Genomic DNA, 15,237 nt, shown 5'->3' with positions numbered 1-15,237 from the left:
TGATTATGAAAATGAAAGTTATGAGAGTTTTTTAGATGGAAATGTAGAGGAGATGAGAGGAAATGAAGTTTTTTGGGTTAGAATGAGAAAAAAGTGGTTGAAAATTGAATTCTTGAGCTTTAGAGCTCAAAAATGGTGGTTCATGGTGGTTGGAAAAATTGACGATGATGACATTTTTGTAAATAAGAAGAAATGGTTAGGATGTATTTGGTTTTTTGTTAATTTTGAAATTAATAAAAAATTAAATAAAAATGGCAATTTTGTTAATAATTCAAAAATATAGGGATAGTATGAAAATTTTATTGATGAATAGTAATAAAAAAAAAAAGGTTAATTTTGGGTTTGACTAGAAATTGTGGGTTGGTTTTAAAAAAACCACCTTAACGAGATGATCGGCCCAACACGAAAACAAAATAATATAAAAAAAAGTATGATAAACTCTCAGTTCCAACAATTATATTTGCTGCGGAGCCATACAAATTACATGCGGGGATCATTATATTTTTTGGGCTTTGTTTGAACTTAAATTTGATAGAGGTCATATTTATGTTTTGATGGAGTCAAGGTTAAGTATTTAATAAAAACTAAACTAATTTATATGACTCTGTAGGGTAAATTAACCCTCTCCGAATACACTTATTTTGAAGTTCATTTTTTGGAGATAAAAAAACTCTATAATTATATAATTTTTTTTGTAGATGCTTAAGTTGATCAGATGCGTGTGTCTAGACTTTTGGTACCCGTATGCATTTTGAAAGAATTTTGACATTTTTTCTTTCTCTAGGAAAAATTCAAAAGAAGGTATATCTGAAAAAATTAGCGATCAAGGATGAAAAGATAACAAAAAATATCAATAGAAATCTTATTCTTGGTGTGCATTCTATTTGGTTGTCCAAAATCCAAATCGCCACCTTATAAGTCATAAGTCTAAAATCTACCTCAATTTTTTTTTAAAAGACACCACATATTTAATACAGCCCTACTTGACGACAAAAAAAAAGTAGGGCCCTAAATCAGGGGATTCCATGGTTCCTTAAAGCAGTCCATCATTCTCTCAACTATATTAATTCTCAAGTATGAACATGTAGAATACTTTAAGAATGTCCCGTTACTTCATTTTCTTTAAAATTAAAATGTTCCGTTCCTTCTCAACTGCATTGCATATTAGTGATTGTTTTATTTCTTTTAATGTTTAATTATCAATTTTTCATATCAGTGAAACTAGCTAAACTTTGTTTTAGTAATTAAGAATATAGAATAACGTAAACCTTGGATATGAACTTCATATAGCGGACGTTGATTACGAACATAGTACATAGGACCAAAGTAAAGGAACGACACAACAGAAGAGAAAACATGAAATTTTAAAACACTAGAAAAACAACCATTCGAACATCTTATTTAGTACTCTCTCATACATTATATTAGATTCGTACGTCCGCTTGAGTTTCTTCATCCGACCGCTGCTCATCTAACGCTGCAACCACATACAGATAAACATTACACCGTTATAAAGTACTCAAATATGCATTCAAACAACTTTTAATGTATATTCATCGGTATAAAACTCAAAACTTCCATTAGAACATGGTTAAACCGGGAAGTAAACAGTTATTACAAAACTTATACTTTTTATTTAACAATCAAATAATCTTAAAATGTAAATCATCATAATAATGTTTGTTATATACTTCTTGTTCTAAAATAACCTTTAATTTCATATATATCAGAGAGAGATTACGACATACCTGTTGCAGTTGGTGCTTTTGCTGATTTTGTAAGGAATATTGACTCCACATGCCTTAGGAAGTCCAGTAGCACGGGCAGCGTTGAGAGTAGGGAAGGAGTTAGCGGCTCCTACAAGGCAACGGCAAGCTTGCTGACGGTCCGGGGTTGTACGGGCCATGTTGTTTAGATTAGTAACGCCAGTGCAGCACCCTCTTGGAAGAGGCCCATTTTGGGTCAAGTAGCCAATGCATGCTGCCAAGTTACCGCTAACGGTTCCGCAGCTTAGAGCCGCGTTCGTTGCTATTGGACCGGCCACAATCATGCAGGCCAAGACCAAGCATGCCAACTTCACTAGACCAGCCATTTTTTCTTAGTTTTAGGGGCTTTTGACTGTTTGCAAAATGAGAAGTGTGTAGTGATGAGTGATGGAGAGAGTTGGGGAAGTGATGAGTGTTTATATAGACAAGGAAAGTTTATGTTATGAATGTGAATGCGATTTAGAGGAAAGGGAGTAGTTTGTTGATTGTTGGTGTTATTTAATGTAGAGGTCCCTGGTTACGTAGGAACTCTCGTCTACTTTCGTTTGACATTTTAATCAAATTTTCATTTTCATTTTGAAATCTCTTCTTTTTTCATTTTTTAATTTTTTCATTTTTTTTGGTAATCCGGATAGTCCAGACCTAAAGACCCAACTAACTCCAAAACCAGAAATTAAACCATGTAAAATAGCTCTGTTTCTATATGTGCATAGTTTATCTAAATGACAAATTTCAAAGTCAATGCGTTTAGCGCATTTCTAAGCCCGACGCGCCATCTAACCATGTCCGTGTGAGTAAAGAAGCGATAACAAATTAATGTGCTAAGAAGAAAAAAATGGAAATATAGATGTGGATAACATTTTTTATTGAGTTTCCATAACTTTTAGAAATCCGCAGTTAAATATTAAAATTTAGATATATATTACATATATATATGTGCACTGAGAAAGTTTTGATAAGAATCCTCATTGGTAGGCTTGGAACTTTTATCTAAGATCCAAATTCGATCCGAGATTCGATCCGAAAATCCGGATATCCGGAAGGACCGAATTCGGATCCAGATCCGAATATCTTAATGTTTAAGTCCGGATATCCGGATTCGTAAGTTTTATTAATAAATATTTTAAAATAGTAATATCTATATATAAAAATTAATTTTATTTAATATATTTTTATTTTTATAATAGTATATATATATTTTATGTAAATTTTGTAATATTATACATAGAAATAATTAAAGACATTATATATATTTTTATTTTTAAATTATTGTTAATATTTTATATATATTAATATTATTTTTTATTTATTTTAAAGATCCAAATCCGGATCCGGATATCCGCCGGATATTATAATTTTTAAAAGGATATCCGACACCCGGATATCCGAGAACCCCGGATCCGAATAATGATAGTAAAATTATGGATCCGCTGGATAAGGATCCGGATCCGAATACTTTAAAATTGTCCGGATATCCGATCCGTCCCAGGCTTACTCATTGGTGGTGTTCATAGAGACCAACTCTTCAATATCTTTAATGTAACTATAATCGTGACATACATTGATTGTTTTAGAACCCTATTATCAGAGATATACTATTATTTGATAAAAATACATCTCTCTCTCTCAGCTAGGAGATGTCCAACTCTTCTCCAGTTTTTACTCTAAAATAGAGTAAAATAAAATATGAATAAAATGTTTCAATCTATTTCATATCTCATTCGAAGAGGGCATAAAAACCTCAAATTGAGATTCTAAGCCATAAATTATTATTATTTATTCACCTTATCAACTGATTAAACTTTAATTTTAAAAGAAAAGAATCTGTAACCAATGAAAAGAAGAAAAGTTAAGAAAATGAAGTTCTAATTAGTTCTAAAACTTTATAAAAAGAGATACATTTGTTTAGTGTCTTGTCAGCTTTTTTTTTATATAGCATAATAATGAGTAGGATTCCTTCATCATCCTCTGTTGGGATGCTTTTTTCATTTATAGAGTAATCTATTTTTGTTTGTTCATTACTCTATTATGGAATGAAAAAATAGAATAGAATTAGAACATTTTTTACTCTATATTTTATTTTATTTTATTTTGAAAGAAAAAATAAAATTTTACACCGGAGATCTTTCTTAACTCATATAAAACTTTTTTTCCAAACAACAAGAGAAAACCCAAATGAATTTAACCCACCCCCTCCCCCAACATCTTTCTCATTTTATTTGTTAAAACAAACAATAACTTTTCAAAGATGTTACATTTTGAGAGCTACAGGTCAAAGAGCATATTTTGTAAATATTCAAATAAATAAGTAAGAATTATGTCTAATGCTTATTTTAATAGAAATAATATTTTTTTAAAAATTACGGTTAAGTTATGGTTTATTACTGTTCAAATAAATAAGTAAGAATTACGTTAGTCTAACACATACTTTAATAGAAGAATTTTAGAGGTTGGTTGTTTCTAGTTTTTGAATTAATTTTGGGCTTTTGTTTTTCTGAAAACCATTTTTTAGACAATCAAACTTTTAGAGAAATAGATTTCCTATAATCTAAGGAAGCTAGTTTTTTCAAATATCTGTCTTTTATAAAGAAAAATCAAAATCCAAGTTTTTATGGTTTCTTCCAAATCTAACCACAGTTTTTCAATTTTTTATTTTAATTAAATTTTGCTATATTTATGCTTTAATACAGGAAAACAAATAGAAAATAAAAACTAGAAACAAATCAGATTTAACAAAAATCATCTATTTAATATATATAGTACAAAAATAAACTAATAAGAACATTTCTAAAACTTGTCAGTAAAATTAACGTAAGTATTTAAATTTACTTTTATGTAGAGTTTACATGTTTTGTTAATAATCTATTGGTATTATTTATTGATTTTTTTTATATATTCTTTTGGTAATTTAAGTTTGGTTTTTAAAATCAATCTATAAGTTAGAAAATTTTGAAATAAAAGAAAACATTAATAAAATTTATAAAAACAAAAGTATTTTGAAAAACTAAAAATTAATAAAAAAAAAAAAAATCTAAAACCAAAACCCGAAATCCAAAATTCAATATTTTCTAGTTTGTTGTTTAAAACAAAATTTCATTTATTTTTAGTACAAATAAAAAATTCATGATCCAACTTACATAATTTTTTTTAACTAATTAACACATATTAATTGTGGATAATAGTATTTTATTTTTTATTTTTTCAGAATAAACATTTTACTATTATTAATATTTTTCTTTTTATTAATATTAAAAACAGAAACCAAAATCTAGAAAAACCATTCATGTTTTTCAAAAAACTAAAATCTACTGCAAAAACAAAAACCAAAAGTTAAAAACCAAAATATAAAAACTAAAATCTAAAAGCCAAAAACTAAAAACTAAAATCTAAAAACTAGCAAAATAATCATCACCTTATTATCCAAAAAAAAATGACGGACAAGAAATAACCACTAAATTTTGGCAAGCGAACATCCAAATATATCCGATGGTCTAAATCTTATAATTCAACATAAAAGCAACATGAGTTTAGTCTAAATCTTATAATTCAACATAAAAGCAACATGAGTTTAAACTGATTTTTAGTCAAAAAAAAAGGTTTAAACTGATTAAAAACACATTTGGAGTTTTTTGTTTTTGATATATAGACTTTAGCTTTTTAGACATCTCCAGATCAAAGGATTAAAAATGTTTTCACAAAATATTTTATTTCCTTTACATATAAAATTCACCGTATGTACCCGAAAAGATGTCGGTTTGTCCGTGCATCCCACACCTAGAATGTAAACGGTTCGTCGCTATGTGAAAAATCTGACTGATACATAACAAAATTGAATGCAGTTCAACACATGGGTAGGATGTAATACTATTTCTAGTCTTATTTTGGTAAAATTAGGTGCTTTTACTTGTACAACTCACTAGACTTTTACGAGGTAGAATTTAATCTATAACGATTTATTGAAATTGATTATTTAAAATGTAGTATGTGCTTTTGATAATAAGAAACAACACAACGTGTCAAAATTTTCAAAACAACGTTAACATTTGTAAGGCTTTTATATAATTTTTTTTTTTTTTTTACAATGAATAAATGAAATAATTTTCTACTTAAACTTGAAAAATAAAACTGAACCAAACACAAAAATTGGTTGCTAAGAGCATCTCCAAAAAAAAACTTTATTTTGAATTTTCTAAAACTCTATATTTGAAGTTTAAAATTGTTTTTCTCCAAAAGCAAAATTTCAAACTCAATTTTAAAACTATTTGTATTTTATAATATAGTTCTTATATTTATCATAACTAATTTGAATTCATAAAACTTTTGTAAATAACTAACACATATATAAACATATTACAACAATATTAATTAATAAAATATTATATTAAAATATAAAATTAAAAACAAAATAACTTAATTAATATTAAACTTCAATCAAAATACCGTATCATTCATAAAGTGATTTTCGTAATGCATATATGATCTACTAGTACGCTTTGAAGTAAAAATGGCTTCCTCATTTTTAATTTGTAGATTAGAGATAAAAATTGCTGAAATCGGGTGATATTATTAATTGTAAATACATTTGACAAGAACAAGAAAGTAAAAGAGAAACATAAAATATTGCTAAAAGACTAACTTTTATCGATGATATTAATATTCGTGAATATATTCAATATAAAAAAAAGAATTGTAACAAAAGACATCATCAGCAACAACAACAACAACCATCTTCAGAAAATTGGACAATATTTAGAAATTTTGAAGGTTCCGGTTCAAACTTACTCACTATTAGTGTTGCTGTAATATTTAAATTTGTGTAATATTTATGTCTTCATGTAACGTTTTTGAAGTTTTTTTTGTTAAGTTTTTTTTGGATATTTTTTTTATTTAAATCTAGTTTAAAATACTTTAAATCTTATTTTAAAGTTTTATTTAATTTTATGTATAAACTTAAATTTTGTAAACAAAACTTAAAATATTTATGAGATATAATTTTTATAAGGATTAAAACAATAAACAAGAAAATATTTATGAATCATAAATGTGATGTGTAATTGTAGGGACCAAAATGCAAATAAAAATATGAAACTTCAAATTTGAAGTTTTAAAGTTCATTTTTGGAGAGCAAAAAACTTCGTATATGAAGTTATAGAGTGTCTTTTGGAGATATTCTAAATCGGAAGAAGACATAAAATCTTAATCAATGACAAATAGGATAAAAGAAGAAAAAACTGCCATCAAATGAAATCTACCGATTTTTTTTTCTGAAGAAGTGCCATGTTGACTGTGGTTTATCGTGTAAAACCAAAAAATCAATGTAAAAAGCTGAAGATAGAACAACAATTCTGTCAAAAGTTACTTTGAAAAGCAAGAGAGAACAAAAAACACCACCACACAAGAAAATATCACTAACTAGTTGCCATATCAGAAATTGCAATCACCAACTACCCAAAATCATATTTTCTCTTATCTTTTATTTTCGCAGCCTTTTCTATTCTTTTTAAATATAATTTTGTTTTATTCAAAAATAACACTTACCATATTTTCCAAACAAATAAACAAACTTAACCATTAGAAATTTTAACTAAAATATATTAAAATGAAATTATTTAGCCATGCAAAGTTTTTAACTGAGGATAGTAAATTGCTTTAGTTTTATTGGCGAAAATAGCAAAACATTATTTTAGGATGATAAATTTGCTATTTTATTGGCTTTATAAAATATCAACCATGAGAATGATACATTTTAAAATTCATATATTGGTGCTAGATAAATTGGATCAGTGATACATTTTATATTTTACTTACATATATTATAGCTTATATAGACTCTCATTCAAATGACACCAATAAAAATGAAATCGTTTATTTTTTGTTATCTACATTCCTACTGTAGAATAATGATCATTTTTTCTGTGAAAGAATTATATGATAACAAACTACACCATTTATTATCCTAACTAGAGATTTTCCCGGACTACGCCCGGGGTATTCATATAGTTTTTAGTTAACTTAAAAAGTTTACACTTATATATGACCATATTTCGTGAATATATAATACAATCGATTTTAAACTATTAAATTGGTAGAAAATTTAAAATTCGTTAGTATTTATTCATCGATTTATGTCTAACAAATTTAAAATAATTTGAACTCACAATTTGTTGTTTCTTATTACTGGAAATCACATATAGGATGATAAGTAGGATGAGTAAAAATTAACTAAACCTAGTTATGATTTAAATATATTTTTTTAGCTTTGTATAAAACAATTGTAAAATTTATAATTCGTTTAAACTTTATTTTGACTTTAAAATCACTGAGTTCTTTCTTTTTGTCATCAACTTAACAGACTCAACTTTTTTTTTTGAACACAACTTAACAGATTCAACTAATCATTGAATTATAATACCAACTTGAACAGTTTTATAATAGAAATAAAATTGAATCAAAAATTGATCTACACGTACAAATAATATCTTTGTCCACACCAAACCAAACTATAGAACAAAGTTTTTACACAAATCTACCCGAACTTGATATTTAAATCATACAAACCAACAATGACTCTAAACTAAGAATTTTGGCCTCTTCTCAAAAATATTAGTCTTTTCTTTTATGGAACCTTATAGAATACATAAAAATAATCTTCCAATTGCACTTTTGGTCATTACTCATTTCAATTTTTTTTCATTGAATATTGATGCATATAAAAACAGATAAAGAAAATAAAATTATTCATCCACATATGTCAGGTAGTTCCAAAAACACAAAATTCCAGAACATAAACTTTCTAGAAACCTCTCAGTCATAAAATAAAGGTAAGAACTATAAAAGCAACAAACATGCTACTCCACAAAATTAATGATACCAAGTGGTCTAAAGTTGTCTTTCAATCACTACAACTAAGCTGCATGGGAGCACAATCAAATGCTTTAAATTATCATGGTTCTATTTAAGATGCATATCAACAGACTTTACTCTCTCAAATTTTTGAGCTAGTTCTTTCTGATTCAAAATAAAAAAACATACATTGAATCATTAAAAACAGTGAAAACCATAGTGAATGATCTAAAAGAAATCTCCAAAATACAACATGGATATAGTAAAACAATACCTTGATCTCAAGTCTGATCGTGGTTTTGCGGATTATATTCGAAATATTTTTTCAAATTTTAAAAAGTAAAAATATTATAGTTTAATATATATTTTGAAACATAAGCTTATGAAAAAATAAAACTTAATTTTCGTACTATTATTTTCCCATATTTTGAGAAAATATGTTCTTATTTAATATTTAATATATATATATTATCATTGAAATATAAGTCATGATCAAAATTTGTTGTCTCTTTAACATCCAAATATATACATATGGAATGTGAGCAAATTGAATAAAGACTTAACTAAATTTTGGTTAATGAAGATGTCTTTTATTTTACATATTTGGTTTCTCATAAAACTAATTTGTTAATCATAATTGAAATGGGAAAGGTCATCAAAAGGCGAAGCAATCTCATCGGTATGTTCGATTGAAAAGGCAAACGCTGACATGGCACAACATAATATCCTGATTGGTTGATTTTTAATGCTTACATGACATAGCTAAGAAGGCTTCTTTTGCTCTTTTTTAGTATAATTTTGATTCTTCTTTTTTTTTAATTATTCTTCATTTAGATATGTTTAAAACTGCAATAAAATTATAGTATTTTCTTAACTATTGTTTCCTTGGGTCAGGTGATGCGTTAATTATTCTCTATATGTCTATGGATATATAGGCCTATTGCCTATAGGAACACGGCAAAATAAGTTTTCTGTAGTTTTCATTCATGTGCAGTCTTACTTACTGTTTAAGAGGAAGAAGAAAAAAACGTACTAACTAATTCAAAAACGTCGGTGCCTACGGGGCTACATGATTTATGTCTTCTTTTTTTGTTTTCGGTGAAAACTTGAGAATTAGGCACCGAAATGCTGCATGCAACATATTGTATGTGAGCACAACACGTGCAAGCTTAAAGTATATTGCTGTAAATACATATGGCCCAGCTTAAATTATATTGTCGTAAGAGCATACGCATTGAGAATTTATGGAGGAAATTCACGTAGAAATAAAAAATAAAATAATAATAAAATAATTCAATCCCATGAACCTCTCTCTCCTAAAGTTCTCTGGGCTGAACCCCTCTCTCCTAAAGATCATCACTGTAGCACGGGCTTCACGTGTCGTGATGGTCCGTGATTGGTCTAGTTTTTTTTTTTTTTTTTTTTTAAATAAAGAAAAAAAAAATTAATAATAAAAAATTGAAAAGATGGGATTCACTCACGTGGGTGCTCTAAATACATATGGCCCAAATAGTTACTACGCATGTTCAGATTCCATACGTGTAATGCGTTAGGAGTTTCAATAAATTTCGTGAAACATCTTTTGATCAATTTTACATTGGGGTATAGAAATACTGACCAATTTATCTTATACTAGTTAATGTTTAAGTTGAAAGTTTATAAATTCAACGTCATCATACCAGAATCCGATTTGACCCAAGCAAAAATGATCCATCTATATTGAGATTCAAGTAAAGGAGAATTGAAATAGCATCATTTCGATCGAAGAACTATGTTAGAAATTTAAATTTAAATAATATATGTATTTATTTATTCATTGCTATTTAACTCTGGATTATAAAACTATGAAACAAACATCATATAGTTACATTTTATGTCATTTCCGCAATCGGCTGGTTTCCTAGTATTTTGATGTCACTTGGATTTATCCCTTTCGAGTTGTGAAATGTGAACATGATTATTATTTTAGGATTTATATCCGAGTTCGATGTATTTAGGGATATGGTTTGATGATTTATCGTCTTTTGAATTTTACACGTTGTATATCGACGCAGACAACTATTTAGGTTTAAATCGAATGAAATGGTGTTGCATCCAAGTAATTTTGGCAATGGGTTTTAGTAACACTAGTCATGCAACATTGAAAAGCGCGTTTTGTGCGTTGGTATCGATTATAACAACCTCAACGGTGACACTATAGCAGCGAGAGGGAACGTGTCGTCGTTGGAGGAGGACATGATGGTGGTATGAGAGAAAGGTTTTGTATTTTAGGTTGAAAGAAACTACTGGAAGGAGATTCAAAAAAGAGGAAGATGTTTTTAGGTTTCAAGAATATTAAACTCAGAGATCATATACACATACATATGTCAATCCAAATCGTCCCGCCATGGAGCGGGTTAGGGATATGAATCCGCATATTATTTATTTTACCCTTCTAGCAAACAGTCCTAGCTATGCAAGAATTAGGCTACTTTCGGCAAGTGTGTACCTTGTAACATATATCATATATGATTGGGTTGTGCTGGGCTGGGAGAGTCGGCCTTATTGTTTGTTGTATACATAATTCAGAGGCATTCAGATGAATCATATATTTAATCTATTAAAACAGAAGTATACATAATACTTAATCCTTAATTTTTTTTAATATTTACAAATGAATGTCACAGCATTTAAAACAAATAATTAATTTAAATTGCAACTACTACATTTATCATTTAGATTTTACCAAAAGTTCGCTTACCAAAAACTTAACATTAATGTTTTATACACTGTAATTTTATATCTTACCACATTAATTATTTGAATTAAAATTTATCAAGACCCGAAACCGGTCTAGCTAGTGTTAATGGTAAATTTATCAAAAATCAGTTATCAAAAATGTTCAATAACCACAGCTTTATTAAATGGTAAATTTATAAATAAATACAAAATAAAAATAATCCATGAAGGAAAAATGATCAAATTTATTTAGATGTTATTTTGATTAATTTAGCATCTAACCACAATTTAAATAGCCAACACGTTTATAAATATTTATAATCTATTTGTAAATCAAACTAAATCATAATATTATCTATTAAATAAATGAAAAATTCTCTGCGGATGCACGGGTCAAGATTTAGTAAATCATTTAAACTTCTTCGCAACTATTTCTTCACTACATACTTCAGAGTTTTGAGTTGACTTTACATAAAGAGCCATATGAAAACTTGTTAATAAATAACCAATAAACTAGCTTACATGTTAACAAAACTTAGCTCAACCAATTAAATGGTACTTATTACTCTCTTACCAAGATATTGGCTATAACAATTTGGATGCAAATCTATCTTGAGTATTTTATTTTGCGCCCAAAGAAAAAACAACCCTATATATAATTAACAATCCGCTAAAATTTCCGACTGAAAATTTTAAACAACTCTAAATTAGTCATTTGTGTTTTGTAATAAACCCGTCTCTAAATCATCATCATTTTCGACTTCGGTACGGATGGTTTCTTCTTCCGAACGACTTCTATCAGCTGCGGCGGCGGTAAGTGCCTCCGCTCGTTTCACCTGATGTTCCCAGTCCGTACGAACCAACGTACAAAGCATCATAACCAAACATGTGATCTGCGCAGCTAGCATTCCGTACCAAAGCCCAGAAAACCCAACTTTAAACCCAAACGTGGACGTGACTGCCACAGGCAAGCCCACGATGTAAAACGCGCATAGGTTAACACGTGCTCCATCTTTAGGCCTCGCCGTGCCCGTCAAGACTCCGCAAGCCGCCGTCTGCGGCGAGTTTCCGATCTCGCAAAGCCCTAAGATCGGAAGCGCCGACGAAATCAACCCAAGAATCTCCGGTTCGTCTGTGAACATCTTTCCCCAAACCGACCTAAGTGCGGTCACAAAGACAGCAGCTGACAAACCGTACGCTACTGCGAGTATCAGACCGATAACGGTTGTACATTGCGCCCGTGTAGGATGGCCGCCACCAAGCGCGTGTCCTACACGGGTCGCAATAGCCGTGCTTATAGCGAATGGGACTACGTAGAGTAGCCCCGTTGTCTGAATCATTATCCCCATGGCCGACACACTTGCTTTAGGGTTACCGAGAAGCCCACAAAGAAAAAGCATTATCTCATACCACCAATACTCCAAACACACCGAGATAGCGCTTGGTGCGGCTAGAGAAAGCAGCGGCCACCAGCCGCGAAAAAGCGACCGCAAAGCAAGTCCTTCCCACGGTTTGATTAGAGAGTCCGAAAAACACGTGTAAACGAGCAGTCCCACGTTGATGTTCATAGTGTTGAAAGCCATCGCTACCGCCACGCCTTCAACACCTAAACGCATACGCACGACGAAGACGTAGTTAAATAGAGGATGTAGAAGAATGGATACGATCGCTGATATGGTCAACGGTGACGTTAAGCCTTGCGTTCTGAGGAACGTTCGGAGCGGGTGGAGCATGGCCTGAGCTAGTAACTCAGGGACGAAGAAGACCATGTAACTCTTAGCGACACGGGTTATGTCGGGGTCCTGACCCAACCTGAGAAATATGGGTTCGATGTTGAGCCATGCAACGGCTATTGGTATAGAAACGGCTGTTAAGAGACAGAACATTTTCTGAAACGTGTGGCTAAGTACGGTCCAGCGTTTGGCTCCAAAGGCTTGGCCACAGATTGGGTCCATACCAACGGAAAGACCTTTGAGTACGGAGACTCCAGTGATGTTTCCGAAGCCCATGGCGAGTGCACCGCCAGCGAGTTCAACTTTCCCGAGGTGACTTAGAAACCACATTGAGATTAGTGATCTGGAGAAAATGAGGAGTGATGTCATCACGATCGGGCATGCTATTTTTGTTAGCGATGCCATCTCCTCTCCCACCTGCATGGAAAAAAAGTTGTGACATTTTCGTTAGTTTTTTTAATTATTGAACAACTATTTATTATTTTACTGTTCTAGACTTACAGCAAAACGCATTCAAGAAAATATTATATATAAAGACGCAAAAGATAATTATACGAGAAAAAGACAAAAATAGCAGTAAATCAAGTTTTTTTTCTCAAACTAACACTCAAGATCAAAAGTCACAAAAAAAGCATTTAATGTTTTATCAAAAGAAATAAATAAATGTTTATACCATTATAGTAAATTAGTGTAGACATTAGGGTTTAAAGTTAAAGGGTGGGGTTTAGGATTTAGGGTTTAGGGTTTAGGGTTTAGAGTTAAAGGGTGGGGTTTAGATTTTAGGGTTTAGAGTTAAAGGGTGGGGTTTAAGATTTAGGGTTTAGGGTTTAGGGTTTAGAGTTGAGAATTGGAATTTTGGGGATAAAATTTCAAATTTTGAAAAATAAAAAAATTTTAAATTTTTCAAAAGATAAAATGCTATTTTGGTCATTTTAGTTTCTGAGTGCTATTTTTATAATATAAACTTAGAAATGTGCTATTTTGGAGATTTGCCCTAATTATATATATTGACATTAACAAAAAAAAAAAAAACTAGTTATTTTTCCTTTATGTTATTTAATCTCTATCTTTGTGCATCGTCAATATGATACATCACTCATATTTATATTCTACCTCTAATTTCTATGTTTACTTGTAACTTGCCCCCAACAAAAAAATTGGCTACATCCGCCACTGACTCGGGGGTCGGAAGCCCAAAATACTAAATGGTAACAAAAATGTTGAAAAATGACTTGAGAACTGAACCATTCACCTCTCATGATATTTGCAGGTTATTATCCAACTGAGCTACAAGATATTCTGCTAAATTTGCGGACGAATATTTATTTATCGTAAACAAGGCTGGAAACACATACTTCTATAATTCTATGGCTTCCCCTCAGGACTGGTACTGTATATACCCACTCATTAGTACTCGTTCTATAAACAAAACTAAACAAGTGTTGAGAAAAAATTTAATAAATTTCCAATTTACGAATTGTATAATATAGTATTTGACTATTTTTTTACATTTCAAGTACAAAACGCTCTTTGTATTAAAAAAAGTAGGCTTAAAGAAAATTGTTATTGTGATCAACAGAACGATATTACATATACTACGAAAATAATATTTATCATTAAAAATTATGAGCAATTTGGAAGCACGAGGAAGATGGTCGCATCACATGGCCACTGGGACTGGAAGGAGAAAGTTCAAAAAGAAGAGAAAAAGGTTTAAATTCTATAACTTTTAGAACTGAATAATCAAATTCACTAATGACAGAAAAGCGAATGACTAACTGTACCAACATTCTAGGATCTTTTTTAATAAAAGTCATCATGGGTTCTAAAAAACGCACCTTTTATTTTCTTTTTGAAAACAAATCAGCTTAGATATCTTTCATTTTATGATTTTCACTAGAAATATCAATACTTTACAAACACAAAATCGTCTAAGAATTCATATATCATAAAAATATAATGAACTATAATTGAGATATCAAAAAGAAAATGAGTTAAGAGTTTTCAAGAAAGTAAATGAAAAGTAAGTAGATTATATTTAAAATGGAACTAATAAGATAATAAAGTACTTTGTACTAACTAAATGAGCTAATAAAAATATACGCCCTTAGTTTCATTATAAGTGTCGTTTTAGGTTTCGGCACACGGATTAAGAAAACAATTAATTTTGTACATTT

General features: G+C 30.0%; 2 protein-coding genes across 2 annotated transcripts; both read right to left on the bottom strand.

The window, feature by feature from the left end:
* Positions 1-1,253: 1,253 nt before the first annotated feature.
* On the bottom strand, positions 1,254-2,167 carry LOC106337560 (non-specific lipid-transfer protein B). Its single transcript, XM_013776668.1, has 2 exons — positions 1,749-2,167; positions 1,254-1,477 (listed from the first exon to the last, which is right to left on the bottom strand). The coding sequence occupies exons 1-2, from the start codon at positions 2,090-2,092 to the stop codon at positions 1,468-1,470; spliced, it is 354 nt and encodes a 117-aa protein (XP_013632122.1). The 5' UTR covers positions 2,093-2,167; the 3' UTR covers positions 1,254-1,467.
* A 9,867-nt stretch (positions 2,168-12,034) lies between these two features.
* On the bottom strand, positions 12,035-13,483 carry LOC106341657 (multidrug and toxin extrusion protein 1-like). The gene has a single exon (XM_013780364.1). It carries the CDS (start codon positions 13,481-13,483, stop codon positions 12,035-12,037), a length of 1,449 nt encoding a protein of 482 aa, XP_013635818.1.
* Between the last annotated feature and the right edge of the window lie 1,754 nt (positions 13,484-15,237).

This window comes from Brassica oleracea, chromosome C4, assembly GCF_000695525.1.
Source record: "Brassica oleracea var. oleracea cultivar TO1000 chromosome C4, BOL, whole genome shotgun sequence".
Classification (NCBI taxonomy): Eukaryota; Viridiplantae; Streptophyta; class Magnoliopsida; order Brassicales; family Brassicaceae; genus Brassica; species Brassica oleracea.
Note: the sequence above shows the minus strand (reverse complement) of the source record. Positions and strands in the feature narration are given on the sequence as shown.

Coding starts and splice junctions, on each gene's coding strand:
- LOC106337560 (XM_013776668.1), bottom strand. CDS start 2,092: ATGGCTGGTCTAGTGAAGTTGGCATGCTTGGTCTTGGCCTGCATGATT.
- LOC106341657 (XM_013780364.1), bottom strand. CDS start 13,483: ATGCAGGTGGGAGAGGAGATGGCATCGCTAACAAAAATAGCATGCCCG.